The 27004-nt window shown below is 59.0% G+C and overlaps 3 protein-coding genes across 4 annotated transcripts; all 3 read right to left on the reverse strand.

Annotated features, from left to right (window-relative positions):
• Positions 1–846: 846 nt before the first annotated feature.
• Positions 847–3170, reverse strand: LOC142404150 (early activation antigen CD69-like). Of its 2 annotated transcripts, none has more exons than XM_075490596.1 (5): positions 2734–3170; positions 2317–2412; positions 1782–1963; positions 1315–1415; positions 847–1138 (listed from the first exon to the last, which is right to left on the reverse strand). In XM_075490596.1, exons 1-5 carry the CDS (start codon positions 2993–2995, stop codon positions 988–990), a joined length of 792 nt encoding a protein of 263 aa, XP_075346711.1. In that variant the 5' UTR covers positions 2996–3170; the 3' UTR covers positions 847–987. The 2 variants fall into 2 exon arrangements, with proteins under 2 accessions (XP_075346711.1, XP_075346710.1); XM_075490595.1 differs by having other exon boundaries at positions 1782–1966.
• Positions 3171–13202: 10032 nt separating this feature from the next.
• On the reverse strand, positions 13203–14988 carry LOC142404139 (class I histocompatibility antigen, F10 alpha chain-like). The gene is given in 3 exon segments (XM_075490581.1): positions 13203–13328; positions 13402–13450; positions 14687–14988. Coding segments are annotated over 3 exon segments (387 nt in total). The 5' UTR covers positions 14899–14988.
• Positions 14989–23351: 8363 nt separating this feature from the next.
• On the reverse strand, positions 23352–25701 carry LOC142404155 (uncharacterized). Its single transcript, XM_075490606.1, has 5 exons — positions 25244–25701; positions 24822–24917; positions 24287–24471; positions 23820–23920; positions 23352–23643 (listed from the first exon to the last, which is right to left on the reverse strand). The coding sequence occupies exons 1-5, from the start codon at positions 25503–25505 to the stop codon at positions 23493–23495; spliced, it is 795 nt and encodes a 264-aa protein (XP_075346721.1). The 5' UTR covers positions 25506–25701; the 3' UTR covers positions 23352–23492.
• Between the last annotated feature and the right edge of the window lie 1303 nt (positions 25702–27004).

A 27004-nucleotide genomic window follows, 5' to 3' on the forward strand; every position in this document is an offset into this window, starting at 1 on the left:
CTTCTCAGTGCCCATTTGTGTGGTGCCAGTCCAGAGACCTCAGCGACCACCGGTGTTGCACCAGAACAGGAAGCCTTCTTCTCAGTGCACAGCTCTGTGGCCTCACAGCACAAGACCATCTGGCCAGCACCTCTCTGCGTGGCCTCAGAGGAGGAGACCATCTTAGCACCCTTCTGGGTGGCTGTGGTGGGTTGAACTTTGCTGGCCACCAGGTGCCCACCCAGCTGCTCTATCATCACTCTACCTCCCTCCACTGGCAAAAAAGACTCCACTCAGGGAAATTAATGTACTTTATTGCCAATCAAATCACAGCAGGGTAACAAGAAATGAAACCAAACCTTAAAAGCCCTTGCCCCCACCCCTCCCTTCTTCCTGGGCTCACTTTCACACCCAATTTCTCTACCTCCTCCCCCCCAGCGGCACAGGGGGAGGGGAATGGGGGTTGCAGTCAGTCCATCACATGTTGTCTCCAGTCCTCCTCCTTCCTCCTCCTCACACTCTTCCTCTGCTCCAGCATGGGGTCCTCTGCAAAATTCTCCACCATGGGTCCTTCAGGGTGCACCCACCTCCTCCGGCAGGAGGTCCTCCAGGGGCTGCAGGTGGGTATCATCTGCTCCACCATGGCTCTCCATGGGCTGCCAGGGGACAGCCTGCCTCACCATGGTCTTCAGCACAGGCTGCAGGGGAATCTCTGCCCCGGCGCCTGGAGCACCTCCTGGCCTCCTTCTCCACTGACCTTGGTGTCTGCAGAGTTGCCTCTCTCTTGGTGTCTGCAGAGTTGCCTCTCTCTTGGTGTCTGCAGAGTTGCCTCTCTCTTGGTGTCTGCAGAGTTGCCTCTCTCTTGGTGTCTGCAGAGTTGCCTCTCTCTTGGTGTCTCTCTCCCAGCCGCTGTTGCACAGCAGTTTTTTTCCTCCCCTTCTTAAATATGTGATCCCAGAGGCGCTACCACCATCACTGATGGGCTCAGCTTTGGCCAGTTGGCTAATGTCAACCCCGCTCCTCCCCCGCTACCAAACCCTTGGTTCCCATCAGAGCTTGGGGCTTGCTGCAGAGATATGGCCGGTTCTGTGAGCAGCTTGAACTCCTGAGGTCACGGTCATTAAGGAACAGACAAGGTTCTTGGCCCCGCACCTGGATCCTGCAACAAGAAGGAAAGACACCACTGGTAACATCAGGTTAGCGGTTGTCTCCTGGTGCTTGAGGAGACAAGGGCTGCCTGCAAGGGACAGTCCCAGCAAGACATGGCCCACCAGGCCCCTGCCCATCCCACTGCAGGACGGTCACCCCACGGCACCGGGTCGCGATGGGACTCACGTGTCATTGAAGCTGCTGCCGTCCACCCACTCCAAGTGCTCGCCCTGTCTCCGCAGCCCAAGCCAGTAATCAATGTTGCCCTTGACACGCAAGAGAAACTCCTGGGGAGGAAAGAGAGAAGCCAACAGTCAGGAGCTGCTGCCAGCCCCACGCTGGTCCCTGCTGGCCTCGCAGGCAGCCCCAGCCCCGCACCGCTGCCACCGGCCAGGGGATGGCAGCAGCTCCCACCCAACAGTGTTGCTCTGCTCTGCCAGAGCTCTGCTCAGGGCCCAGCTGAGCACCACGGGTGGGCAGACATAGCCTGGGCTCCCCGCTGCACCCCACACCTCCCTCCAAGGCCCCAGGGCAGAGCTGCATCTCTGTCCCTACAGGCACCTCTTGCCTGCCCAGCACCAACCCCAGCTACTGCCCCCAACCCAGACTCCCCCCCTTTCACCCCCACGCAGCCACAACAGCCCCTCACTCACCATTTCCCAGTCCCTCTTGAGCACAGCCAGTGAGGACCCACGCAAGGAGCACTGCTTGCGGCTCCACTCCCAGCTCCCCTCCTCCTTCGAGAGGTAGTAGCAGACATTGCGGTACCCAACCCAGTCGTCGGGACACGGCAGCACCTGAGCCACAGGCAGACCTGCATTCTCTTCACACCTTCCTGCTGGAAAGGGAAGGGGAGAAGGTCAGAGGATTCCGCTCCACAGGGACCAGGGGACACAGCTCCATAGCGCAGGGAAGGAAACAGTCCCAGGCTCCCCCCACAGGGATCCTCAATTTGCTGCCAGGGACCTACAGGGAGCAGACACCCCAGGGCTTAACAGCCTGCCCCACAGCACGGCTGGGGGTGTCCCTGCTCCTCCCCAGGACCCCTGGCACAGGGCAGGAGCACAGCCAGCCTGAGGGCCTGGCCCCACCATGCTCCCCCCACCAGCCTGGGCCTCACACACCCACACTTGCCCCAGCCTGGAGGGGAAGGGGCCGCATCTGCAAGGGCAGCTGCTCCTCCCTTACCTGATACTACAGCAAGAGCCACAGCCAAAGCCAGCACCAGAACCACGAGCACAGCCAGCACCAGGGCCCATGCTGGATGGAGTGCACAGCACTGGCCTGGAGAAGGAAAAAGCCACTCACAGTGAGGATGGCACTGTCCCAGAGCAGGCACAGCCCTGGCATCCCTGCCACCCCCCACACAAGCTCCCTGGGGAACACAGGAGGGACCCCCCAAGGGACAGCCTGCAGCAGGAGAGCTGCCGACAGATGGAGATGGGGTGGGGGGCTGCTACAGACCACCCAATGAGGACCAAGCAGAAGACAAGCCCTTTCCAGACAGCTGGAAGAAGCCTCACACTTGCCAGCCCCAGTCCTTGTGGGGTGACACCGCCACAGGGACACTGTTCCCTCCCTACAGGCCACTGGCTCTGCACTCACCCAGAACTCTGCGTGTCCTTACGCCTTTATCCCCAGGCACCCCTGGACCCAGGGGCTCCTGCATGTTCCCATCGTCATTGCAGAATCCGTTCTCCTCCCCTTGTCCCACGGGAAACAGAGACGTGGAATCATTTTGCCTGTGATAAGCAAGGGCTTGCGCCCAAGGCATTGCAACAGCTGGCAAAGCCTTTTTTAAGCCAGGCTTCGATCCAGTTTTACCACAGCAGCTGGTACCATCGTGTTGGGAGACTGCGGAGAACATGATGAGAACGCAGCACACCGGGACGTTTAGTTCCGTTACCAGGATGCAGCCACACTTGGCTTCCGCAGATCAGCTGTGGCCCTGCGGCGACACCCACGCTCAGGAAGGTGATGGCAGCACAGCCCCGCCCTGTCCGTGCTGCCCCTGTAAGGCTGCAGCCTGTCCCCAGCACCCAGCCAGCCCCCTGGGAGACAAACACAACGTCAGTGAGCTCAGGCACCAGCCCGCAGCCCCCAGCAGAGCCAGCACCCTCCCCACCATCCTGCACACACCCTTGCCAGACAGGCTGCAAGGCACTCGCTGCCTGGGAGCATCCCCGTAACCACCTCTGCGGACACAGGAAGGAAGTGCCAGTAGCCACAGAGGAAGGCAGGAACTGGGTGCGCCTGGCAGGACAAGGCACCCCAGAGGCCCCCAGACACCCAGACTAGAAGCTCAGCATATCCTTAACAGGCCCAGACATGTCAAGGATACCGAGTCAAAGTCACTGCAAAGCGCCCCACTCCCATCTGAACACAGGATACCGAGGTTTGGTCTTGCCTGGCTTTTACAAATGCATGAGCTCACAGGGTTAAGGGGGGACAGGAGGGCAGGGCTGCTCTCCTGCAGCCCCTGGGCATCCCAGAGTCTGCTCAGCTGGCAGAGCTCCAGCTGGTAGCTGGGCACCCACAACATTTAGTAGGGCCCGTAGCAACAGAACGTTCAGGGTCGGGTGGGACGGGGCTCTGAGGAACCTGCTCTAGCTGAAGAAGTCCCTGCCCGGGGCAGGGGGGCTGGACTAAATCAGCTTTAAATGCCCTTTCCACCCCAACCACTCCGTGAGTCTGTGATCACAGACACCGACGCCGACGGGGGTACGGCTGGGGCCCTTCAGCAGCTCCCGCACCGCCGAGCTGAACGACGGCGAGCTGAAGGAAAGCCTCCGCAGGGACCCTCCTCTCCTACACGATCCACAAGCCCAACGCCCGGGAACCGCCGCCTGCGGGCACAGCACACGGCCAGCACCGGCTGAGCCCCCGCAAGGGATCACGCCACTCACCCCAGGGGCGCTGGGGGGGACGGGACCTGCGCCAAGCAGCTCCCGCCACGCCGGCACCTCACAGCGTTCCCAAGCCCGGCACGGCCCAGGGCACAGCGGCGAGGGGGACGCCACAACCGGCCGCTCCCGCACCGGCCCCACCACACGGCCAGCGCCAGCCCGACAGGCTCCCTTCACCACGGACCCCCACGCACCCGCCGCCCGCTCCCTACCTCCGCCGGGGCCCGCCCCGAGCGCTGCCGCTGCCCCGCCGGGATCCGGACGCTCCCGAGCCCCTCACGGCCCCGCACTGCTCTGACAGAAAACACTCGCGGCCGCCGCCTTTCGAGGCCTGGCGCGGCCCGCCCACCGCTCTGCCCAATCAGCGCGCGAGAGCGAGGAGTGGCGGGGCAGGCAGCCAATCGCGGCGACGCCCCTTTGTAAACCCCTCCGCGTGAGGCGGCGCGTGTGTAAAGGGACGCGGTGCTGCCCTATCCTTCCGCCCAGGCGCTCTAGTTTGGCCGGAAACGTGGTCGTTTTGCACCCACGCCGACATGGGCGGGTGCAGGACACCCCCAATGCCAGCAGCCGAGGCTGCTGCCATGGCTCCAGGCCGTTTCCCTGCTCGTGCGGGGCGAGCAGCCCCTGGCAATGCCCGCTCCCGGCTCCCTCAGGCCGTTTCCCCCATTTTTGGGGAGCGAGGGGCGCTGGGGGGGGGGGGTTGAGATGGAACCCCCCTTGCCTCACCAGTGTATCAGTCAGCTGTAGAGTATAAAAGCCTACTAACTGGGTTAATACGCGTTATTTCACACCACATGCTGCGATGCAATGGGGTAGTGGAATTTTCCTGGAGATTGTGGTATGAAATAAAGGAAATTAAGGAGGGGCCAGCACCTGGAAAGAAGGACGTTGCTTCTCAGGAGCTTGGAGCTGCCCATGGAGATAAGGGATCGCCCTGGATAATCCCGATGCTGCCAGCATGTGCCCCCCCGCCACCTCCTTGAAACCCTCCTGGCATCATGGATAATTGATTACAGCAAGACAGAGGCCGGGGACGTCGGCATCAATGTGGTGCAATGAATGCTGAAAAACAGTCGCTTTGCGATGTTTTATGGGGATTAGTAATCGTTGGTGTTGGTGTTAGTCATGGAGGTGTCATGGGTTAGTGGTAGGAGTCCCAGGACTGGAGTGGTGGGGCGGAGGGCCATCAACTCTTCAGGAGGGCAGGCGAGGGATGTAAGGGAGAGGTTTGGCCGCACAGGCCTTACAGTTGGGGATGATGTGGTCGAGAGCCTGCGGGTGAGGATTAGGGGGATGGAAGACAAAGCAGATGGCAGAGTGGGTGTCCACTACCCATCGCCCAGCCAGGGTGACAGCACCAATGAGAATTAGGAGAAATCTGTGGATCGGTCACCGTTGGCCTTATGGGAGACTTCAACGTCCCAGGCATTGGCTGTGAATGCTGTACTGCTGGGACGAGCAGGTCTGGGAAATGCCTGGAGTGTGTGGAAGATGACCTCTTGTCACAAGTCCTGAGTGATGTCCACCCTGCAGCCTGTGGTGAAGACCATGGTGAGGCAGGCTTTCCCCCTGCAGCCCATGGAGGTCCACGGTGGAGTAGATATCCACCTCCAGGCTGTGGAGGACCCCATGCCGGAGCGCCCGAAGGAGGCTGTGACCCCGTGGGAAGCCTGTGGTGGAGCAGGCTCCTGGCAGGACCTGTGGGCCCACGGAGAGAGGAGCCCACGCTGGAACGGGTTTGCTGGCAGGACTTGTGACCCCGCGGGGGACCCACGCTGGAGCAGTTCGTGAAGAACTGCAGCCCATGGAAGGACCCACGTTGGAGAAGTTCGCGGAGAACTGTCTCCCGTGGGAGGGAGCCCACGCTGGAGCAGGGGAAGAGTGTGAGGAGGAAGGAGCAGCAGAGACAACGTGTGATGAACTGACCACAACCTCCATTCCCTGTCCCCCTGCAGCGCTGGGGGGAAGGAGGTAGAGAAATGGGGCATGGAGTTGAGCCTGGAAGAAGGGAGGGGTGGGGGGCAGGTGTTTTAAGGTTTGGTTTTATTTCTCGTTACCCTACTCTGATTTGCTTGGCAATGAATTATATTAATTTCCCTGATTTGAGTCTGTTTTGCCCACAACGGTAGTTGGTGAGCGATCTCCCTGTCCTTATCTTGATCCTTTTGTGGTATTTTTCTCCCCCCTGTCCTGTTGAGGAGGGGGAGTGATAAGAGCGGCTGGGTGGGCACCCGGCAGCCAGCCAGCGTCAACCCACCACAGTCAACTAGGAAAGGTGTCCTAGACTTGTTGTTTGTGGATAGAAGTATAGAATCCTTGAGGTTGGAAAAGACCTTTAAGAACACCGAGTCCAACTGTAAACTCAACACTGCCAAGCCCACCACTGCACCATGTCCCTAAGCACCACATCTACACGTCTTTTAAATACCTCCAGGGGTGGTGACTGAACCCCTTCCCTGCGCAGCCTGTTCCAATGCTTGACAATGCTTTCAGTGAGGAAATCTTCCCTAATATCCAATCCAAACCTGCCCTGGCGCAACTTGAGGCCATTTCCTCTTGTCCTATCACTTGTCACTTGGGAGAAGAGACCGACCCCCACCTCCCTACACCCTCCTTTCAGGTAGTTGTAGAGACCGATAAGGTCTGCCGTCAGCCTCCTTTTCTCCAGGCTAAACAACCCCAGTTCCCTCAGCCGCTCCTCATCAGACTTGTGCTCCAGACCCTTCCCCAGCTTCTTTGCCCTTCTCTGGACACGCTCCAGCACCTCAATGTCTTTCTTGTAGTGAGGGGTCCAAAACTGACCACAGTATTTTAGGTGCGGCCTCACCAGTGCCGAGTGCAGGGGCACGGTCACTTCCCTAGTCCTGCTGGCCACCCTATTTCTGACACAAGCCAGGATGCTGTTGGCCTTCACAGTATCATTTAGGTGGGAAGTAGAGAAGGACTCGTGGGAGGGGTGATGGTCGGTGGCTGTCTTGGCCACAGGGATCGTGAAATGGTTGAGTTTACGGGGGCGCTGGTGGGCAGCAGGATCAATAGGAGCCAGCAGTGTGTCCTGGCAGCCAGGAGGGCAAACGGCATCCTGGGGTGCATCAAACGTGGCGCAACCAGCTGGTCAAGAGAGGGGATTATAGAATATCTGGAGTTGGAAGGGACCCATAAGGATCATGGAGTCCAACTCCCTGCTCCTCGCAGGACTACCTAACACTCATGTGACTCGTCCTTAATGTGACATATTTGGCGTCACGATTTTACTTCCCCCTCCCCACAGGTGGGACGTGACACCATCCGCCCAGACCCCCAGATCTCTTTCCGCGGGGCTGCTCTCCAGCCTCTCGTCCCCCAGTTTGTACGTATAACCAGGATTTCGCCGTCCCAGGTGCAGATTCCGGCTCTTGCTCTTGATAAATTCCAGACGGTTCATGATTGCCCAGCTCTGCAGTGTGCCCAGATCTCTCTGAAAACCCTCTCCCCTCCCCTCCCCTTCCATATTCCATGCGCCTGTGTCCTCCCTGCCGTGCCCCTGTGTCCCCCGCTGTGTCCCTGTACCCTCTCTGCCCTCCCACATCCCCTGCCCCCACGTCCCTGTGTCCTCCGTGTCCCCACACCCTCCTGGCTGTGTCCCCATGCCCGTTGCCCATGTTCCCATGTTGTCCTGGACACATCCCTGTCCCTGTCTTTTGTGTCCCCAAGTCCTCCCCTCCATGTCCCCATGCCCTGCCATCTCCCCATGGCCTCCCTTGCCACGTCCCTGTGTCCCCTGCTGTGTCCCTGTATCCTCCCTGCCACATCCCCACGCTGGTCCCACGATGTCCCTGTGCCCTCCCACATCCCCCCACCATGTCCCTGTGTCCTCCATGTCCCCACACCTTCCCAGCGGTGTCCCCATGCCTGTTCCCCATGTCCCCACATCCTCCTGGATGCATCCCCATGCCTGTTCCCCACACCCTCCCCGCCATGTCCCCTCTGTGTCCCCAGGTCCTGCTGCGCTACTAGCCCAACATGACCAAGGCCGTGGGCTCCTCAGAGAAGATCTTTGAGTTCCTGGACCAGGAGGAGCAGGTGGCACCCACGGGGACGCTGGTGCCCGATGTCCTGCGGGGCCACGTCCAGCTTGAGGATGTCTGGTTCTCCTACCCTGAACACCAAGAGCCCGTCCTCAAGGTGGGCATGGGGACAGGGCAGGGGACGCGAGGACATGATGGGGGGAGATGGTGGGGAGGGCATGGGGACATGGACGTGGTGGGAGGGTGTGGGGACATGGCAGGGGGCCATGGGGACATGGCATGGGGACATAGAGGTGCTGTGAAGGGCGTTGGGATGTGGCATGGGGACACAGACTTGGTGGGGGCTTTGGACACATGGGGGTGGACAGAGGGACATGGTGGGGACATGGCAGGTGGACCTGGGGACATGGCATGGGGAGACAGGTGTGGTGGGGAGAATGTGGGGACATGGCGGGGGGCCATGGGGGCATGGTAGGGACATGGCGGGGGAACATGGGGACATGGTGGGGAGGGCATGGGGAGGACTGGGGACACTGGGGGAGGCGGCATGGGGGTGTCATGTCTGTCCCCCCAGGGCATGGCCCTGGAGCTGTGCCCCAGGGAGGTGCTGGCGGTGGTGACCCCCCCCGGGCAGGGAAGAGCACCCTGGTGTCCCTGGTCCTGTACCTGCACCCGCCGGGGACCAGGCAGATGCTGCTGGATGGTCACCCCCTCTCTGCCTACGAGAGCACTGCGCTGCCAGGTGTCACCACCGCCCCTGTCGCATGATGTCCCCAGTGGGTCCCCACTGCCACCCCCATGTCACCAGCCATCCCCACCATGGCCCTGCCACCACCCCCTGTCACCAGACATCCCTGCTGCATTCCCAGACATCCCTGCCATGTCCACGGGCCATCCCCACCATGTCCCCACCACTTCTCCCACCACGTCCTCTGCCATGTCCCCAGCCGTCGCCACCACGTCCCCAATGCATCCCTGCCATGTCACCCGCTGTGTCCCCAGCCATCTCTGCCACATCCCTGCCATGTCCCCTGCCACATCCCCGCTGAGTCCCCAGCCATCCCCGCCATGTCCCTGCCATGTCCCCAGCTGTCCATGCCACGTCCCTGACGTGTCCCCTGCCACATTCCCACTGAGTCCCCAGCCATCCCTGCCATGTCCCCTGCCGCATCCCTGCCACGTCCCTGCCGCATCCCTGCCACGTCCCTGCAGTGTCCATGCCACGTCCCTGCAGTGTACCTGCCACATCCTTGTCACATCCCCCACCACATCCCCACCATGTCTCCACTGTGTCCCCAGCCACATCCCAGCCATGTCCCTGGAGCATCCTCTGCCACATCCTTGTCACGTTCCCTGCCAAGTCCCCATCGAGTCCCTACACAAACCTGCTGTGTCCCTGCCACATCCTCCTCATGTCCTCCACCATGTCTGCACCGAGTCCCCAGCCATCCCTGCCATGTCCCTGCCATGTCCCCGCCACGTCCCCGCCACGTCCACTGCCACATCCCCACCATGTCCCTGCCACTTCCCCAGCCATCCCTGTCATGTCCCTGCCGTGTCCCCAGCATATCCCCACCACATCCCCTGCCACATCCCCACCATGTCCCTGCCATGTCCCCTGCCATGTCCCCACAGTGTCCCCACCCATCCCAGCCACATCCTCACCATTTCCGCACCGCGTCCCCAGCCACATCCCCTGCCACATCCCCACCATGTCCCCGCTATGTCCCCAGCCACATCCCAGCCATGTCCCCACCCTTTCCCCTACCACATCCCCGCTGTGTGCCCAGCCACACCCTTGCCATGTCCCCTGCCACATCCCCGCTGTGTCCCCAGCCACACCCTTGCCATGTCCCCTGCCACATCCCTGCTGTGTCCCCAGCCACATCCCAGCCATGTCCCTGGAGCATCCTCTGCCACATCCTCCTCACGTTCCCTGCCAAGTCCCCATCGAGTCCCTACACAAACCTGCTGTGTCCCTGCCACATCCTCCTCATGTCCTCCACCATGTCTGCACTGAGTCCCCAGCCATCCCTGCCACATCCCCACCATGTCCCTGCCACTTCCCCAGCCATCCCTGCCATGTCCCTGCCATGTCCCCGCCACGTCCACTGCCACATCCCCACCATTTCCCTGCCACTTCCCCAGCCATCCCTGTTATGTCCCCGCCATGTCCCCAGCGTGTGCCCACCACATCCCCTGCCACATCCCCACCATGTCCCTGCCATGTCCCCTGCCATGTCCCCACTGTGTCCCCAGCCACATCCTCACCATTTCCACACCGCATCCTCTGCCACATCCCCACCATGTCCCCGCTATGTCCCCAGCCACATCCCAGACATGTCCCCACCCTTTCCTCTACCACATCCCCGCTGTGTGCCCAGCCACACCCTTGCCATGTCCCCTGCCACATCCCCGCTGTGTCCCCAGCCATACCCTTGCCATGTCCCCTGCCACGTTCCCGCTGGGTCCCCAGCCATCCCCATCATGTCCTTGCCACACCCCCACCATGTCCCCGCGGCATCGCCAGCCACATCCCTGCCACGTCCCTGCCACATCCTCGCCGAGTCCCCTGCCAACCCTGCCACATCCCCACCGTGTCCCCACTGTGTCCCCAGCCATCCCCTCCGCCACAGCTGGCTGCCATCCCCCAGGAGCCGGTGCTCTTCTCCCGCTCGCTCCACGCCAACATCGCCTACGGGCCAGGCAGCTGGAGCCGGGCGCAGGTGACGGTGGCAGCCCGCCGGACGGGTGCCCACGCCTTCATCACCCACCTGCCCCGGGGCTGTAGCAGAGGTAGGAGGCGTCCCCCCTTTCACCGTCCCTGTGTCCCACCCTGACCCCTGTCTTGTGCAGATGTGGGTGAGCTGGGGGCGCAGCTCTCCGGGGGACAGCGGCAGGGGGTGGCCATCGCTTGTGCCCTGGTGAGGGACCCCTGTGTCCCCGTCCTTGATGAGCCCGCGAGCGCCCTGGATGCCGAGAGCCAGCTGCAGGTGGGAGGTGACACCCGTGTCCCCTCGGTCCCCCTGTTCAGCAGCACCCTGGTCCCTGGGGGTCCCCCTGGGTCCCCTCTTTTTGTCGTCCCCTTGATCCCCAATTTCAGTGTCCCCTGGGTTGCTGGCCCCTGTACCCATGTGGTCCCCACTTCCAGTGTCCCCTTGGTCCCTGGTCCCCGTCTCCCCTAGGTCCCTGGTGCCCGGGTCCCCTTGCCCCCAGTCCTGCTGTTCCCTGGTCCCTGTGGCCCCTGGGATCCTCTCCCAGCAGCCCCCTAGTGCTGGGGGGGTCCCCCTGGATCCCCTCTCCTGTGTCCCCTGGGTCTCTGGTCCCCACGTCACCTTGGTCCTTGGTCCCTGGTCCCCTTGGTCCCAACTCCCCATGTCCCTTGGGTACCTGCTCCCCGTGTCCCCTTGGTCCTTGGGCCCCATGTCCCCTGGGTCCCCACAGCCAGGGGTCCCCACTGATGATGCCACCCACCACAGGTGGAGCAGGAGATCTTTGGAGCCAGCGGGATGGGGCGTGCGGTGCTTCTGGTGACGGGGCAGGTGGCCCTGGCCATGTGGGTGCAGTGGTGGCCGTGTTGAAGGGGGGACGACTGCACGAGCTGGGGTCCCCTGGGGAGCTCCCGCGCCCTGGCAGCCACTACTGGCACCAGCTGCAGGGGCGGGGAATGGGGGGGGAAGGTGGGGGACAGGGACACGGGGAAGGAGAGTGAGGGACAGCAGGAGCTGGGGATGGGGACACCGGGAGCCAGCATGGGGACACCACGAGATGGGATAGGGCCACCAGGAGCAGGGATGGGGCCACCAAAAGTTGTGATAAGGGACAGTGAGAGCTGTGATGGGGGAGCGCGGGCGCCAGGCCAGACATGCTGCCACGTCCCTGCTGCGTGATGGTGACCACGGGGGCCAGCGGGTGACACTGGGTACCAGCGGGGCTGGTAACCGGCAGGGCTGGCCAATGGGACACAGAGCTTGAAATAAAGGCTGTTTGTACCCAGGATGCGTTGGAGAACCCTGGAGCTGGGAAGGGTAAGGGGCTGTAGGGATGGGGGTGTGCAGGGATGGGGGGCTGAAATAGGGGTGCAGGGATGGGGGGTGCAGGGATTGGGGCAGCAATGGTGTGGCCAGGGGGGCCCCTCTGCCCCATTGGGACAGAAATTTGTACAAAATAAAGCAGAATTGCTTCGGAGAGGAACTGGCTGGGTTGCGGGGGGGTGGGGGAACACTCTGGCCTGGCTGCGGGGTGTTGGGCGCTCACCCTCCAGTTATCACTGCTGCCTTGGTGTGACGCGGTGTGATATAATTAATCTGCCGGCCTCCCCCGTGTGATATCGCAGCCACGGTCCTTTCTACCCGAGAGGCTTCACTTGCTTGATTCCGGCACATCGTTCGCGTCAATGAATGACCTGTGCGATGGCTGCAGTGGTGAGGTCCACCCCTCCATCGTGGGCCCACCCGTACATTGTGTCTCTCCCCTGGCCCTCCAGGGGGGCTCTCCATGGGCCCATCGAGCTGTGAACACCTCACAACAACGTGCCCAGTCCAGGTCTACCTGAACCAACAATTTTTGCCGCCTGGTCTACCTGCTCCGTGCGTTGATGTTCTCCAGGGGCATGGCTCTTGGACATCGACACGATGGACCTTTACACCCAGGGGCTCTACCCAGGCAGCAAGGTCCTGCTGCCATAACCCAGCAGCCCAGAGGGGCTACCTCTGTGACCATTGCTGTAGCCACCCCCACGGGGCATTGGCCGCCCTCAAGGAGTCAGTCCAGAGGCAGAGCACTGGCCACATTTCTCAGGCAGCAATCTCTAGGGCCAGCTGGGTGGCTTGGACTTGGGCAGCTTCCTCGAAGGACGAAAGATGGAGAGAGACTTTGTACCAAGGCCTGCAGTGACAGGACAAGGGCCGTGGTTGGAAACGGCAAGAGGGGAGATCGAGATTGGACGTAAGAAATGTTTTATGATGAGGATGGTGAGAGGCTGGAACAGGTTGCCCGGAGAAGGTGTGGATGCTCCATCATTGGAAGTGTTCGAGGAGAGATCAGGAAGAAAATCAACTGTATCCCAGCCAAAACCAGTCCAGCCCTCGACCCGAGGCTGCGAGAGCAGCCCAGGCACGGGGAGAGGAGGCACAGCCCGCCGGAGGGTGGGGACCAGCATTTATTGAAGGACCTCGCCGTCCTTCAGCCAGCTGACGGTGATGGAACGTGGGTAGAAGCCGTAAGCGCGGCAGGACAAGGTCAGGATCCCGTGGGCCTCCTTCCCCAACACTCGGACTGTGGGGCGCTCTGAGGAGGGGGTGGTGGTGATGGCTGGCACATGCTCCCGCGTGAACCAGTCCCCAGAGTCCTCATCTCACCCTCAACTTCCTCTCCAGCACGGCCTGCCCATAGCTCACGTATTTCCTGCTTGACCAACCAGGTCCTGCTTGACCAACCTGATCTCCTTCTACGACAAGGTGACCCGCCTAGTAGATGAGGGAAAGGCCGTGGATGTTGTCTATCTAGACTCCAGTAAAGCCTTTGACACGGTTTCCCACAGCATTCTTGCTTGGCTTGGACGGGTGTACTCTTTGCTGGATTAAGAACTGGCTGGATGGCCGGGCCCAAAGAGTGGTGGTGAATGGAGTTTACTCCAGTTGGCGGCCGGTCACAAGCCGTGTTCCCCAGGGCTCTGTGTTGGGGCCAGTTCTGTTTAACATCTTTATCAATGATCTGGACAAAGGGATTGAGTGCACCCTCAGTAAGTTTGCAGATGACCCCAAGTTGTGCGGGAGTGTTGATCTGCTGGAGGGTAGGAAGGCTCTGCAGGGGGACCTGGACAGGCTGGATTGATGGGCCGAGGTCAATTGTATGAGGTTTAACAAGGCGAAGTGCAAGGTCCTGCACTTGGGCCACAGCAACCCCATGCAACGCTACAGGCGTGGGGAAGAGTGGCTGGAAAGCTGCCTGGCAGAGAAGGACCTGGGGGAGTTGGTTGACAGCAGCCTGAATATGAGCCAGCAGTGTGCCCAGGTGGCCAAGAAAGCCAACAGCATCCTGGCTTGTATCAGGAACCATGTGGCCAGCAGGAGTAGAGCAGTGATCGTTCCCCTGTACTCGGCACTGGTGAGGCCGCACCTCGAATGCTGTGTTCGCTTTTGGGCCCCTCACTGCAAGAGAGACATTGAGGGGCTGGCGCGTGTCCAGAGAAGGGCAACGAAGCTGGGGAAGGGTCTGGAGCACAAGGCTGATGGGGAGCGGCTGAGGGACCTGGGGTTGTTTAGCCTGGAGAAAAGGAGGCTGAGGGGAGACCTCATCGCTCTCTACAACGCCCTGAAAGGAGGGTGTAGAGAGGTGGGGGTCGGTCTCTTCTCCCAGGTAACAAGTGATAGGACGAGAGGAAATGGCCTCAAGTTGCGCCAGGGGAGGTTTAGACTGGATATTAGGAAATTTTTCTTCACTGAAAGGGTTATCAAGCACTGGAACAGGCTGCCCAGGGAAGTGGTTGAGTCGCCATCCCTGGAGGTATTTAAAAGACGTTTGGATGAGGTGCTTAGGGACATGGTGTAGTGGTGGGCTTGGCAGTGTTAGGTTTACGGTTGGACTCGATGATCTTAAAGGTCTTTTCCAACCTATACAACTCTGTGATTCTGTGATTTCCTCAGCCACTCGATGCAGGTGTTCTCCAGCTAATGCTTCAGACTCTCAGCAACAGTTCCGGCCTCCACCCACTTCCTCTCGGTGATTTGTGCTGCTGCATCCGCCGCAGTGAACGTCGTCGTGTCCATGTCGAAGGCGATGAAGTCCCTCCCGTCGTAGGCGTGCTGATAAAACCCCCTGGTGCTACCGTCCTCCAGGAGGTCACAGCCGTACATGCGCTGCACCGTGTGCGCCCCTGAAACACGACCAGGGAGACGGGGCTGAGGGGCTGCTGCAGGCCTGGGCCTTCAGTGGGGCACAGACCCCACGGCAGCACCCCCCACTCCAGCCCCATGTGAGGGCCGGGGGGATCGGGCACCGGCTCGAGGGCTGCCCCCCGCCCAGCAGCCGGGGTGTCATGTCAAGCCATGATGCAGACCCTCCCCCCACACGCAGGGCGTGGCTGGGCTGTCCCCCAGCCCCACGGCACGCTGGGACAGCGAGGGGCTGAATGCTGGGGGGGACGACAAGGAGATGGGGTGGGGTGGGGTGGGGGGGGCCCCTCTGGCTCTGGGATGGGGGGCCTGAGCACCATGGGGAGGGCAAGGGGCTGGGACATGTGGGTGGGAGCCCCTCTGGTTCTGGGGGTCTCGACTGCCGTGGTGACGGTGAGGGGCTGGGACGGGGCAGCCAGTCCTGGGGTGGGGTCCTGGGCACTGGGGGGGTGGGGATGTGCTGGGCCGCGGTGGCCAGAAGCCCCCCCTGGCTCCGGGACACCGGATCCCAAGCACCGTGGGGCTGGGACAGGGCAGCCAGGACCCCCTCGGGCTGGGGGACAGGGTGGCTGGGAGCCCTCATGCCCAGTGTCCCTTGTGCCCAGCCTTGCTTGTGCCCAGTGTCCCTCGTGCTCGGTATCACTCCTGTCCAGCACTGCCTGTGCCCGGCGTCCCTCGCACCCGGTGTCCCTCATGCCCAGCATCACTTAGACCTGGCGCCACTTGCACCCAGTCCCCTCGTGCCCAGCAGCGCTCGTGCCTGGCGCCCCTTGTGTCTGGTGTCCCTCGTGCTTGGCATCGCTTGTGCCTGGTGTCCCTCATGCCCGGCATCGCTCCCGCCTGGCATTGCTCCCGCCTGGCAGTGCTCCTGCCCAGCACCTCCCGTGCCCGGTTGTCCTGGTTTCGGCTGGGATGGAGTTAATTTTCTTCCTCATAGCTGGCATCCTGCTGTGGTTTGGATTTCATTGTGCATCACTGCTTTTGTATATTCTTTTAGCATTATTATTATTATTATTATTATTATTATTATTATACTTTTCCCTTCCTTTTCTGTCCTGTTAAACTGTCTTTACCTCCAGCCATGAATTTTGCGCTTTTCCCCGATTCTCTCCCCTGTCCCGCTAGTTGGGGCGAGTCACCAACAGCTGTGGGGGTTAGCTGCCTGCCGGCTGAACCCACAACATCCCCACATGTTCCCACCACGTCCCCAGCTGTGGGGGATATGTGGGGATGTTGTGGTTTAACACGCCAGGACCCCGGCATGTCCCCTTGGTCCCCATGTCCCCATGGTCCCAACTCCCCATGTCCCCTGGGTCCCCACACCCGGGCGGGTCCCCACTGACGATGCCACCCACCACAGGTGGAGCAGGACATCTTCGGAGCCAGCGGGGCCGGGCGTGCGGTGCTGCTGGTGACGGGGCAGGTGGCCCTGGCCACGTGGGCGCAGCAGGTGGCCGTGCTGGAGCAGGGACGACTGCACGAGCTGGTGTCCCCTGGGGAGATCTGCGCCCCGGCAGACACTGCTGTTGTCTCACAAACGGAGTTCATTACCCGGAGTGCAACACCCGATACGCACACAGAGCCGAGATACCAGTTTATGTCAAGTTTTGCGCCAGCCCGGGTGCTGGGTGGGAGCTCCACAAAGCTAGCACACCGCTCGTTCATGCAGGTACAATGTTTATACAGTCTAGTTATACGTATGCATAAGTAATTACACAAAGCAGCTTTCTATCGGTCTACATTTTCTCGTCTTATTCTTAAAGCTACAGTACTACTTTAATATTCCGCGCACGCCCAAAGGTGAGGGGTCTCTGCTTGGGCCAGGGTCTTCAGCTCAAGGGGTGGGACTTTTAGTATGAGGATAGTTCACGTGAGGGGGCTTCTTATCACACTTCTGCTAGTAGCTTCAGATTGTTCCCAAAACATCTTAATTCGCTTACCTATTGCTCCAGGATGTGTTTCACTTCCCAAGGACAATAATTTTGATTAGACGGTCCACGTTCCGGTCAGAATCCCCCCTATCAACTTTCCCTAAGTCCTGGCCTTCCACCAGCTCCTGATTGACTACAATTCCCCTCTTTGAGACTACCTAAGAACAGTCCTTAGATAAGTCTCACTTTCTCCTCAGAGTGCTTAGCTAATGCTAAGCAGCACTTGCAGGTGCATTGTAGTAACACACCTAGACATGCAAAGATATGATAATAATGTTATTGTTCCTAATATTATACGATAATACAGCAATAATTCCCTTTGAACACAACCTTTATGGGCTATGGATTCTATCTCAGTCCAAGTGCAGTTCATTTAATTCCGAGTCAGCTTCAATTTCAACAGTGCTGTTTCTCTCGATGTCCGCTCTTCCGGAGGGAGGTTTTCACCCGTGTGTAGTGAATCCCAGAATCTATTCCTTCTACTTTGATAGCTGTGGGAGTAATTAGCAATACCAAATATGGTCCCTTCCAACGTTCTTTCAAAGGTTCGTCTTTCCAGGTTCTGACGTAGACTTGGTCTCCCTGTTGAAAGGAATGTACTGGAGCGTCTAGTGGAACGGGTGTTCTCTCATTCAGGTACCTGTGAAGGGAAGACAAAGTACGCCCCAACGACAGCAGGTATTCAGTCAGTATTTGGTCTCCACTGACATGCGTTTGATCACTCCTGCCTGTTAATTTATTTGCAGGATACAGTTTAGAATACAGAATTTCAAAAGGACTAACCCCTTCCCTAACTCTAGGGGTAATCCTGATTCTTAGCAATGCTATAGGTAGAATTTCTATCCCTTTCATTTGGCTTTCCTGGCATAATTTTGAAATTTGTCCCTTTAAAGTTTGATTCATCCGCTCTACTTTCCCGCTGGACTGCGGTCTCCAAGCGGTCTGGAAATTCCAATCAAACTGTAAAAACTTAGCAACCTCTTGTACAATTTTAGCAATAAAATGGGGCCCATTATGTGAGGCCACTCCTTCAGGGATGCCGAATCTAGGGATTCTTTCTTTCAACAGTACTCTGACTACCTCTCTAGCTTTGTTGGTTCGGCATGGGAAAGCTTCTGGCCATCCTGAAAAGGTACCTACTAATACCAATAAGTATTTAATTTGATTACACCTAGGTAACTCAGAAATCTGTTTGCCAGTACTCCCCTGGAGTTTGTCCCCCTTTCACTGGTCCCGGAGGAGGTCTCCTCTGTATCTTTGGGTTGTTCTTGGAACATATCGAGCACTGCTTTACAATAGCATGAGCTAATTTTTGCATCCTTGGTCCTATGGCATATCGTGTGATGTCTGCTTTTACTGCATCTGCTCCCATATGGGTTTCTTGATGAGTCCTCTTTATTAATTCCCTCAGTAGTGGGGCAGTGACTATTATTTCTCCAGTATCAGTTGTCCGCCATCCATCCTGGGTTTTGGCGCAGCGTAGAAGTTTTGCTAATTGATTGTCCTTTTCTGAACATGTTGGGGGCTCCAGTAAAATTCTTCCAGTCGGAATTAAAGCCCCCACCTTAGAATCTGTCAAAGCTGCCCTTTGTGCTGTCTCGTCAGCTTTTCGATTTCCACTAATGATATCTGTTTGTCCTTTCTCATGGGCTTTACAGTGTATTACAGACGCCTCCTTTGGCTTGAGAACGGCCTGTAATACCTCTAAAATTGCCTTTCCATGTTGAATTGGAGTTCCTTGGGAAGGTAACAGTCCTCTTTCTTTCCAAAGGTAACAGTCCTCTTTCTTTCCATACGGCTCCACGGGCATGTCCCACTCCAAAGGCGTATTTTGAGTCCGAATACATGTTTACTCTCCTATTTTCAGACAATTCCAGCGCTCTGTTTCCGGCAACCATCTCCGCCTTCTGTGCTGATGTACTAACAGGTCTTTTGCCCTGTGAAACTTCAAAACCTGGGTATTCCACAGTGGCTTTGCCCAATCTGAGCTTTCTTTTGTGATACTCTGTATCCAGCAAGTCCCAAGAAGTTTAACAGATTGATGGTGGCTCTTTTGCATTCTTGTTCCGAGGCGGTCCCTATGAGTATATCATCTACATACTGTAGTAAAGTAAGAGAAGGATGCTCACCTTGCCAGTCTTCCAGTTCTTTAGCTAGTACGTTACTGAACGAGGTAGGGCTATTCTTACATCCCTGGGGTAGCACGGTCCAGCAGAGTTGGACTTTTCTTCCGGTGGCTGGACTTTCCCATTCGAACGCAAACAATTCCTGACTTTCCTCTTCCCGAGGTATACAAAAGAAAGCATCCTTCAAACCCAGTACTGTAAAATAAACATTATTCTCAGGTATTGATGATAACAGAGTGTATGGATTTGGAACTACCAGATGCACATCAGCTGTAATCCAGTTAATTTCTCTGAAATCCTCTACCAACCGATACTCCTGTCTTTGGGGCTTCCTGACCGGCAAAATTGGAGTATTATATTCAGATTGGCATTCTCTTAGTAGTCCACACTGAATAAAGTCATTTATCAATGGTTCCAAACCTATTCTAGCTTCCAACTTAATAGGATCTTGTCTTTTTCTTACCGGTTGTGCTCTGGGTTTCAATTCAAGTTTTACCGGTACAGCATTTTTTGCTCTTCCCGGTCTCTTGGTTGCCCATACTGTAGGTATGACAGCGTCCAGGATTTCCTCTGGGATGTTGATATTCTCCTGTTGCTTTGCAGTCAATAAAGAAAATTGTGCTTTCCAGGCAGTTTCCTTTGGTAGATGTAACTGACTGCATGTAACATGACTTGCAACGGGGATAGACCCAGGGTTGCTACCCTGGCTCCTACCTCTGCCTCTGTCATTTTGTGGAGCTACCACCTAGCATCCGGTCTTGCGCAAAACCAGAAATAAATCGGTATCTCGGCTCCGTGCACGTATTGGGTGTTGCACACCGGGTAACGAACTCCGTTTGTGAGACAACAATAGCAGACATACCTTCTCAGCACCCGTCTGCGTGGCCTCAGAGTCGGAGACCTTCTCAAGGCCTGTCTGCGTGGCCTCAGAGCAGGTGACTACCTTCTCAGTGCCCCTTTGCAAGGTCTCAGAGCAGGAGACATGCCTGGAGTGCTGGGATGGAGGGCCATCAGCTCTTCAGGAGGGGTAGGCAGGGCAGGTGAGGTGGAGGAGTTGCACTGCATAGAAGAGAGAGGTTTGGCCGCACAGCCCTTATAGCTGGGGATGACGTGGTCGAGAGCCTCTGGGTGAGGCTTATCATAGAATCGGAGAATGCTTTGGATTGGAAGGGACCATCTAGTCCAAGGCCCCTGCAAGAGCAGGGACATCTTCAACTAGATCAGGTTGCTCAGAGCCCCATCCAACGTGACCTTGAATGTTTCCAGGCATGGGGCCTCCACTACCTCTCTGGGCAACCTGTTCCATGGCCTCACCGCCCTCATTGTAAAAAATTTCTTTCTTAAATCCAGTCAAATCTGCCCGCCCTTAGTTTAAAACCATTGCTGCTTGTCCTGTCACAACAGGCCCTGCTAAAATGTCTGTCCCCGTCTTTCCTATAGGCCCCCTTGAAGTACTGGAAGGCTGCTAGAAGGTCTCCCCACAGCCTTCTCTTCTCCAGGCTGAACAACCCCAACTCTGTCAGTCTGTCCTCGTAGGAGAGGTGCTCCATCCCTCGCATCATTTTCATGGCCCTCCTCTGGACCCGCTCCAACACCTCCATGTCCTTCTTGTCCTGAGGGCTCCAGAACTGGATGCAGTACTCCAGGTGGGGTCTCACCAGAGCAGAGTAGAGGGGCAGAATCCCCTCCCTCGACCTGCTGGCCACGCTTCTTTGGATGCAGCCCAGGATACAGTTGGCCTTGTGGGCTGCGAGCGCACGTTCTTGGCTCATGTCCAGCTTTTCGTTCCATCAGTACCCCCAAGTCCTTTTCCGCAGGGCTGCTCTCAATCACATCATCCCCCAGCCTGTATTGAAAGCAAGGAATGTCCCGACCCAGGTGTAGGACCCTGCACTTGGCCTTGTGGAACCTCATGAAGTTCACACAGGCCCACTTCTCCAGCTTGTCCAGGTGCCTCTGGATGACATCCCATCCTTCTGGCGTGTCAGCTGCACCACTCAGAAGCATTAGGGAGATGGAAGGCAAAGCAGAGGGCACAGTGGGTGTCCGCTGCCCATCACCCAGCCAGGGTGACAGCACCGATGAGTTATTCCACGGGCAATTAGGAGAGACCTCTGGATCGGTCGCCCTTGGCCTTACGGAGACTTCAACGTCCCAGGCATCAGCTGGGAATGCCATACTGCTGGGACAAGCAGGTCTGGGAAATGCCTGGAGTCTGTGGGAGAGGACTTCTTGTCACAAGCACTCAGTGACCCAACTAGGAGAGATGTCCCTCGAGACTTGTTCTGTGTGAAGGGAGAAAGCCTTGTTGGAGACGTCAGGGTCGGTGGCTGTCTTGGCCACAGGGATCATGAAACGGTTGAGTTTACGGGCGTGCTGGTCAGCAGCAGGCTCAACAGGAGTCAGCAGTGTGTCCTGGCAGCCAGGAGGGCAAACTGCATCCTGGGGTGTCCCCATCCCTGGTCCTGGTGCATCAAACATGGCATCATCAGCTGGTCAAGAGAGGGCATTGTCCCACTGGATTCAGCATCAGCACAGCTGCTCCTGCAGCACTGTGTGCACTGCCAGGCCCCACCATTTGAAAAGGACCTGAAGGGCCCTGAACTCCTCCAGAGGAGGGCAACCAAGCTGGTGCCAGGGCTGGAAGGCATGTCCTCTGAGCAGCAGCTGAGGACTTTGGGCTTGCCTAGTTTGGAGAGGAGGAGGCTGAGGGGCCACCTGAGGAGGGGATGCAGACAGGGAGGTGCTGAGCTCTTCTCCCTGGGATCCCAGGGACAGGATGCCTGGGAATGGTTCAAAGCTGCACCAGGGGAGGTTCAGACTGGACATGAGGAAGCAGTTCTTTACCAAGAGGCTTCCTGGAGAGGCGGTTGATGCCCCCAGCCTGGCAGGGTTTGAGAGGCATTTGGACAAGGCCCTTAATACACTTGTGGGCAGCCCTGAAGCAGTCAGGCAGCTGGATGAGATGATCACTGGAGGCCCCTGCCAAGTAGTCTCTTCTCATTTCTCAGCACTCACCTACATGGCCTAAGAGCAGGAGAGCTTCTCAGTGCCCATTTGCATGGTGCCAGTGCAAGAGACCTCATTGACTGTGTTGCACCAGAGGAAGAGACTTTCTCAGGGCCCATCTGCATGGCCTCAGAGAACAAGAGCTTCTTGTCAGTGCACGTCTCCTTGGCACCAGAGCAGGAGACCTCCTCAGTGTCCATGTGCATGGCCTGAGAGCACAAGAGCTTCTTCTCAGCACCCAGCTGCATGGCCTCAGAATAGGAGAGCTTCTCAGTGCCCATTTGCATGGTGCCAGTGCAAGAGACCTCAGTGACTATGTTGCACCAGAGGAGGAGACTTTCTAAGGGCCCATCTGCATGGCCTCAGAGAACAAGAGCTTCTTCTCAGGGACTGGATCACCTCAGAGCAGGAGACCTTCTCAGTGTCCATCTGCATGGCCTCAGAGCACAAGAGCTTCTTCTCAGTGCCCATTTGTGTGGTGCCAGTCCAGAGACCTCAGTGACCACCGGTGTTGCACCAGAACAGGAAGCCTTCTTCTCAGTGCACAGCTCTGTGGCCCCACAGCACAAGACCATCTGGCCAGCACCTCTCTGCGTGGCCTCAGAGGAGGAGACCATCTCAGCACCCTTCTGGGTGGCTGTGGTGGGTTGAACTTTGCTGGCCACCAGGTGCCCACCCAGCTGCTCTATCATCACTCTAACTACCTCCACTGGCAAAAAAGACTCCACTCAGGGAAATTAATGTACTTTATTGCCAATCAAATCACAGCAGGGTAACAAGAAATGAAACCAAACCTTAAAAGCCCTTGCCCCCACCCCTCCCTTCTTCCTGGGCTCACTTTCACACCCAATTTCTCTACCTCCTCCCCCCCAGCGGCACAGGGGGAGGGGAATGGGGGTTGCAGTCAGTCCATCACATGTTGTCTCCAGTCCTCCTCCTTCCTCCTCCTCACACTCTTCCTCTGCTCCAGCATGGGGTCCTCTGCAAAATTCTCCACCATGGGTCCTTCAGGGTGCACCCACCTCCTCCGGCAGGAGGTCCTCCAGGGGCTGCAGGTGGGTATCATCTGCTCCACCCATGGCTCTCCATGGGCTGCCAGGTGGAGAGCACAAGAGCTTCTTCTCAGTGCCATGGTTGGCACTGAGTTGGCACATGGTTGGCACTTGGAGAGCCATGGCCTGGTGCCATGGCTCTCCAAGACAGCCTGCCTCACCATGGTCTTCAGCACAGGCTGCAGGGGAATCTCTGCTCTGGCGCCTGGAGCACCTCCTGGCCTCCTTCTCCACTGGCCTTGGTGTCTGCAGAGTTGCCTCTCTCTTGGTGTCTGCAGAGTTGCCTCTCTCTTGGTGTCTGCAGAGTTGCCTCTCTCTTGGTGTCTCTCTCCCAGCCGCTGTTGCACAGCAGTTTTTTTCCTCCCCTTCTTAAATATGTGATCCCAGAGGCGCTACCACCATCACTGATGGGCTCAGCTTTGGCCAGTTGGCTAATGTCAACCCCGCTCCTCCCCCGCTACCAAACCCTTGGTTCCCATCAGAGCTTGGGGCTTGCTGCAGAGATATGGCCGGTTCTGTGAGCAGCTTGAACTCCTGAGGTCACGGTCATTAAGGAACAGACAAGGTTCTTGGCCCCGCACCTGGATCCTGCAACAAGAAGGAAAGACACCACTGGTAACATCAGGTTAGCGGTTGTCTCCTGGTGCTTGAGGAGACAAGGGCTGCCTGCAAGGGACAGTCCCAGCAAGACATGGCCCACCAGGCCCCTGCCCATCCCACTGCAGGACGGTCACCCCACGGCACCGGGTCGCAATGGGACTCACGTGTCATTGAAGCTGCTGCCGTCCACCCACTCCAAGTGCTCGCCCTGTCTCCGCAGCCCAAGCCAGTAATCAATGTTGCCCTTGACACGCAAGAGAAACTCCTGGGGAGGAAAGAGAGAAGCCAACAGTCAGGAGCTGCTGCCAGCCCCACGCTGGTCCCTGCTGGCCTCGCAGGCAGCCCCAGCCCCGCACCGCTGCCACCGGCCAGGGGATGGCAGCAGCTCCCACCCAACAGTGTTGCTCTGCTCTGCCAGAGCTCTGCTCAGGGCCCAGCTGAGCACCACGGGTGGGCAGACATAGCCTGGGCTCCCCGCTGCACCCCACACCTCCCTCCAAGGCCCCAGGGCAGAGCTGCATCTCTGTCCCTACAGGCACCTCTTGCCTGCCCAGCACCAACCCCAGCTACTGCCCCCAACCCAGACTCCCCCCCTTTCACCCCCACGCAGCCACAACAGCCCCTCACTCACCATTTCCCAGTCCCTCTTGAGCACAGCCAGTGAGGACCCACGCAAGGAGCACTGCTTGCGGCTCCACTCCCAGCTCCCCTCCTCCTTCGAGAGGTAGTAGCAGACATTGCGGTACCCAACCCAGTCGTCGGGACACGGCAGCACCTGAGCCACAGGCAGACCTGCATTCTCTTCACACCTTCCTGCTGGAAAGGGAAGGGGAGAAGGTCAGAGGATTCCGCTCCACAGGGACCAGGGGACACAGCTCCATAGTGCAGGGAAGGAAACAGTCCCAGGCTCCCCCCACAGGGATCCTCAATTTGCTGCCAGGGACCTACAGGGAGCAGACACCCCAGGGCTTAACAGCCTGCCCCACAGCACGGCTGGGGGTGTCCCTGCTCCTCCCCAGGACCCCTGGCACAGGGCAGGAGCACAGCCAGCCTGAGGGCCTGGCCCCACCATGCTCCCCCCACCAGCCTGGGCCTCACACACCCACACTTGCCCCAGCCTGGAGGGGAAGGGGCCGCATCTGCAAGGGCAGCTGCTCCTCCCTTACCTGATACTACAGCAAGAGCCACAGCCAAAGCCAGCACCAGAACCACGAGCAGAGCCAGCACCAGGGCCCATGCTGGATGGAGTGCACAGCACTGGCCTGGAGAAGGAAAAAGCCACTCACAGTGAGGATGGCACTGTCCCAGAGCAGGCACAGCCCTGGCATCCCTGCCACCCCCCACACAAGCTCCCTGGGGAACACAGGGGGGACCCCCCAAGGGACAGCCTGCAGCAGGAGAGCTGCCGACAGATGGAGATGGGGTGGGGGGCTGCTACAGACCACCCAATGAGGACCAAGCAGAAGACAAGCCCTTTCCAGACAGCTGGAAGAAGCCTCACACTTGCCAGCCCCAGTCCTTGTGGGGTGACACCGCCACAGGGACACTGTTCCCTCCCTACAGGCCACAGGGCTGGCTCTGCACTCACCCAGAACTCTGCGTGTCCTTACGCCTTTATCCCCAGGCACCCCTGGACCCAGGGGCTCCTGCATGTTCCCATCGTCATTGCAGAATCCGTTCTCCTCCCCTTGTCCCACGGGAAACAGAGACGTGGAATCATTTTGCCTGTGATAAGCAAGGGCTTGCGCCCAAGGCATTGCAACAGCTGGCAAAGCCTTTTTTAAGCCAGGCTTCGATCCAGTTTTACCACAGCAGCTGGTACCATCGTGTTGGGAGACTGCGGAGAACATGATGAGAACGCAGCACACCGGGACGTTTAGTTCCGTTACCAGGATGCAGCCACACTTGGCTTCCGCAGATCAGCTGTGGCCCTGCGGCGACACCCACGCTCAGGAAGGTGATGGCAGCACAGCCCCGCCCTGTCCGTGCTGCCCCTGTAAGGCTGCAGCCTGTCCCCAGCACCCAGCCAGCACCCTGGGAGACAAACACAACGTCAGTGAGCTCAGGCACCAGCCCGCAGCCCCCAGCAGAGCCAGCACCCTCCCCACCACCCTGCACACACCCTTGCCAGACAGGCTGCAAGGCACTCGCTGCCTGGGAGCATCCCCGTAACCACCTCTGCGGACACAGGAAGGAAGTGCCAGTAGCCACAGAGGAAGGCAGGAACTGGGTGCGCCTGGCAGGACAAGGCACCCCAGAGGCCCCCAGACACCCAGACTAGAAGCTCAGCATATCCTTAACAGGCCCAGACATGTCAAGGATACCGAGTCAAAGTCACTGCAAAGCGCCCCACTCCCATCTGAACACAGGATACCGAGGTTTGGTCTTGCCTGGCTTTTACAAATGCATGAGCTCACAGGGTTAAGGGGGGACAGGAGGGCAGGGCTGCTCTCCTGCAGCCCCTGGGCATCCCAGAGTCTGCTCAGCTGGCAGAGCTCCAGCTGGTAGCTGGGCACCCACAACATTTAGTAGGGCCCGTAGCAACAGAACGTTCAGGGTCGGGTGGGACGGGGCTCTGAGGAACCTGCTCTAGCTGAAGAAGTCCCTGCCCGGGGCAGGGGGGCTGGACTAAATCAGCTTTAAACGCCCCTTCCACCCCAACCACTCCCTGAGTCTGTGATCACAGACACCGACGCCTACGGGGGTACGGCTGGGGCCCCTCAGCAGCTCCCGCACCGCCGAGCTGAAGGAAAGCCTCCGCAGGGACCCTCCTCTCCTACACGATCCACAAGCCCAACGCCCGGGAACCGCCGCCTGCGGGCACAGCACACGGCCAGCACCGGCTGAGCCCCCGCAAGGGATCACGCCACTCACCCCAGGGGCGCTGGGGGGGACGGGACCTGCGCCAAGCAGCTCCCGCCACGCCGGCACCTCACAGCGTTCCCAAGCCCGGCACGGCCCAGGGCACAGCGGCGAGGGGGACGCCACAACCGGCCGCTCCCGCACCGGCCCCACCACACGGCCAGCGCCAGCCCGACAGGCTCCCTTCACCACCGACCCCCACGCACCCGCCGCCCGCTCCCTACCTCCGCCGGGGCCCGCCCCGAGCGCTGCCGCTGCCCCGCCGGGAACCGGACGCTCCCGAACCCTCACGGCCCCGCGCTGCTCTGACAGAAAACACTCGCGGCCGCCGCCTTTCGAGGCCTGGCGCGGCCCGCCCACCGCTCTGCCCAATCAGCGCGCGAGAGCGAGGACTGGCGGGGCTGGCAGCCAATCGCGGCGACGCCCCTTTGTAAACCCCTCCGCGTGAGGCGGCGCGTGTGTAAAGGGACGCGGTGCTGCCCTATCC

The sequence above is a fragment of the Mycteria americana genome, unplaced genomic scaffold (genome assembly GCF_035582795.1).
Source record: "Mycteria americana isolate JAX WOST 10 ecotype Jacksonville Zoo and Gardens unplaced genomic scaffold, USCA_MyAme_1.0 Scaffold_79, whole genome shotgun sequence".
NCBI lineage: Eukaryota > Metazoa > Chordata > Aves > Ciconiiformes > Ciconiidae > Mycteria > Mycteria americana.

What these genes read in the sequence shown, in the direction of transcription:
- LOC142404155 (XM_075490606.1), bottom strand. Translation starts at nt 25,505, where the DNA reads ATGTTCTCCGCAGTCTCCCAACACGATGGTACCAGCTGCTGTGGTAAA. An exon ending in GGCTCTTGCTGTAGTATCAG is followed by an intron (nt 24,472 to 24,821) that starts GTAAGGGAGGAG and finishes TTCCCTTTCCAG; the next exon opens with CAGGAAGGTGTGAAGAGAAT. An exon ending in TCAAGAGGGACTGGGAAATG is followed by an intron (nt 23,921 to 24,286) that starts GTGAGTGAGGGG and finishes TTTCCTCCCCAG; the next exon opens with GAGTTTCTCTTGCGTGTCAA.
- LOC142404150 (XM_075490595.1), bottom strand. Translation starts at nt 2,995, where the DNA reads ATGTTCTCCGCAGTCTCCCAACACGATGGTACCAGCTGCTGTGGTAAA. An exon ending in GGCTCTTGCTGTAGTATCAG is followed by an intron (nt 1,967 to 2,316) that starts GTAAGGGAGGAG and finishes TTCCCTTTCCAG; the next exon opens with CAGGAAGGTGTGAAGAGAAT. An exon ending in GGCAGCAGCTTCAATGACAC is followed by an intron (nt 1,139 to 1,314) that starts GTGAGTCCCATC and finishes TTCTTGTTGCAG; the next exon opens with GATCCAGGTGCGGGGCCAAG.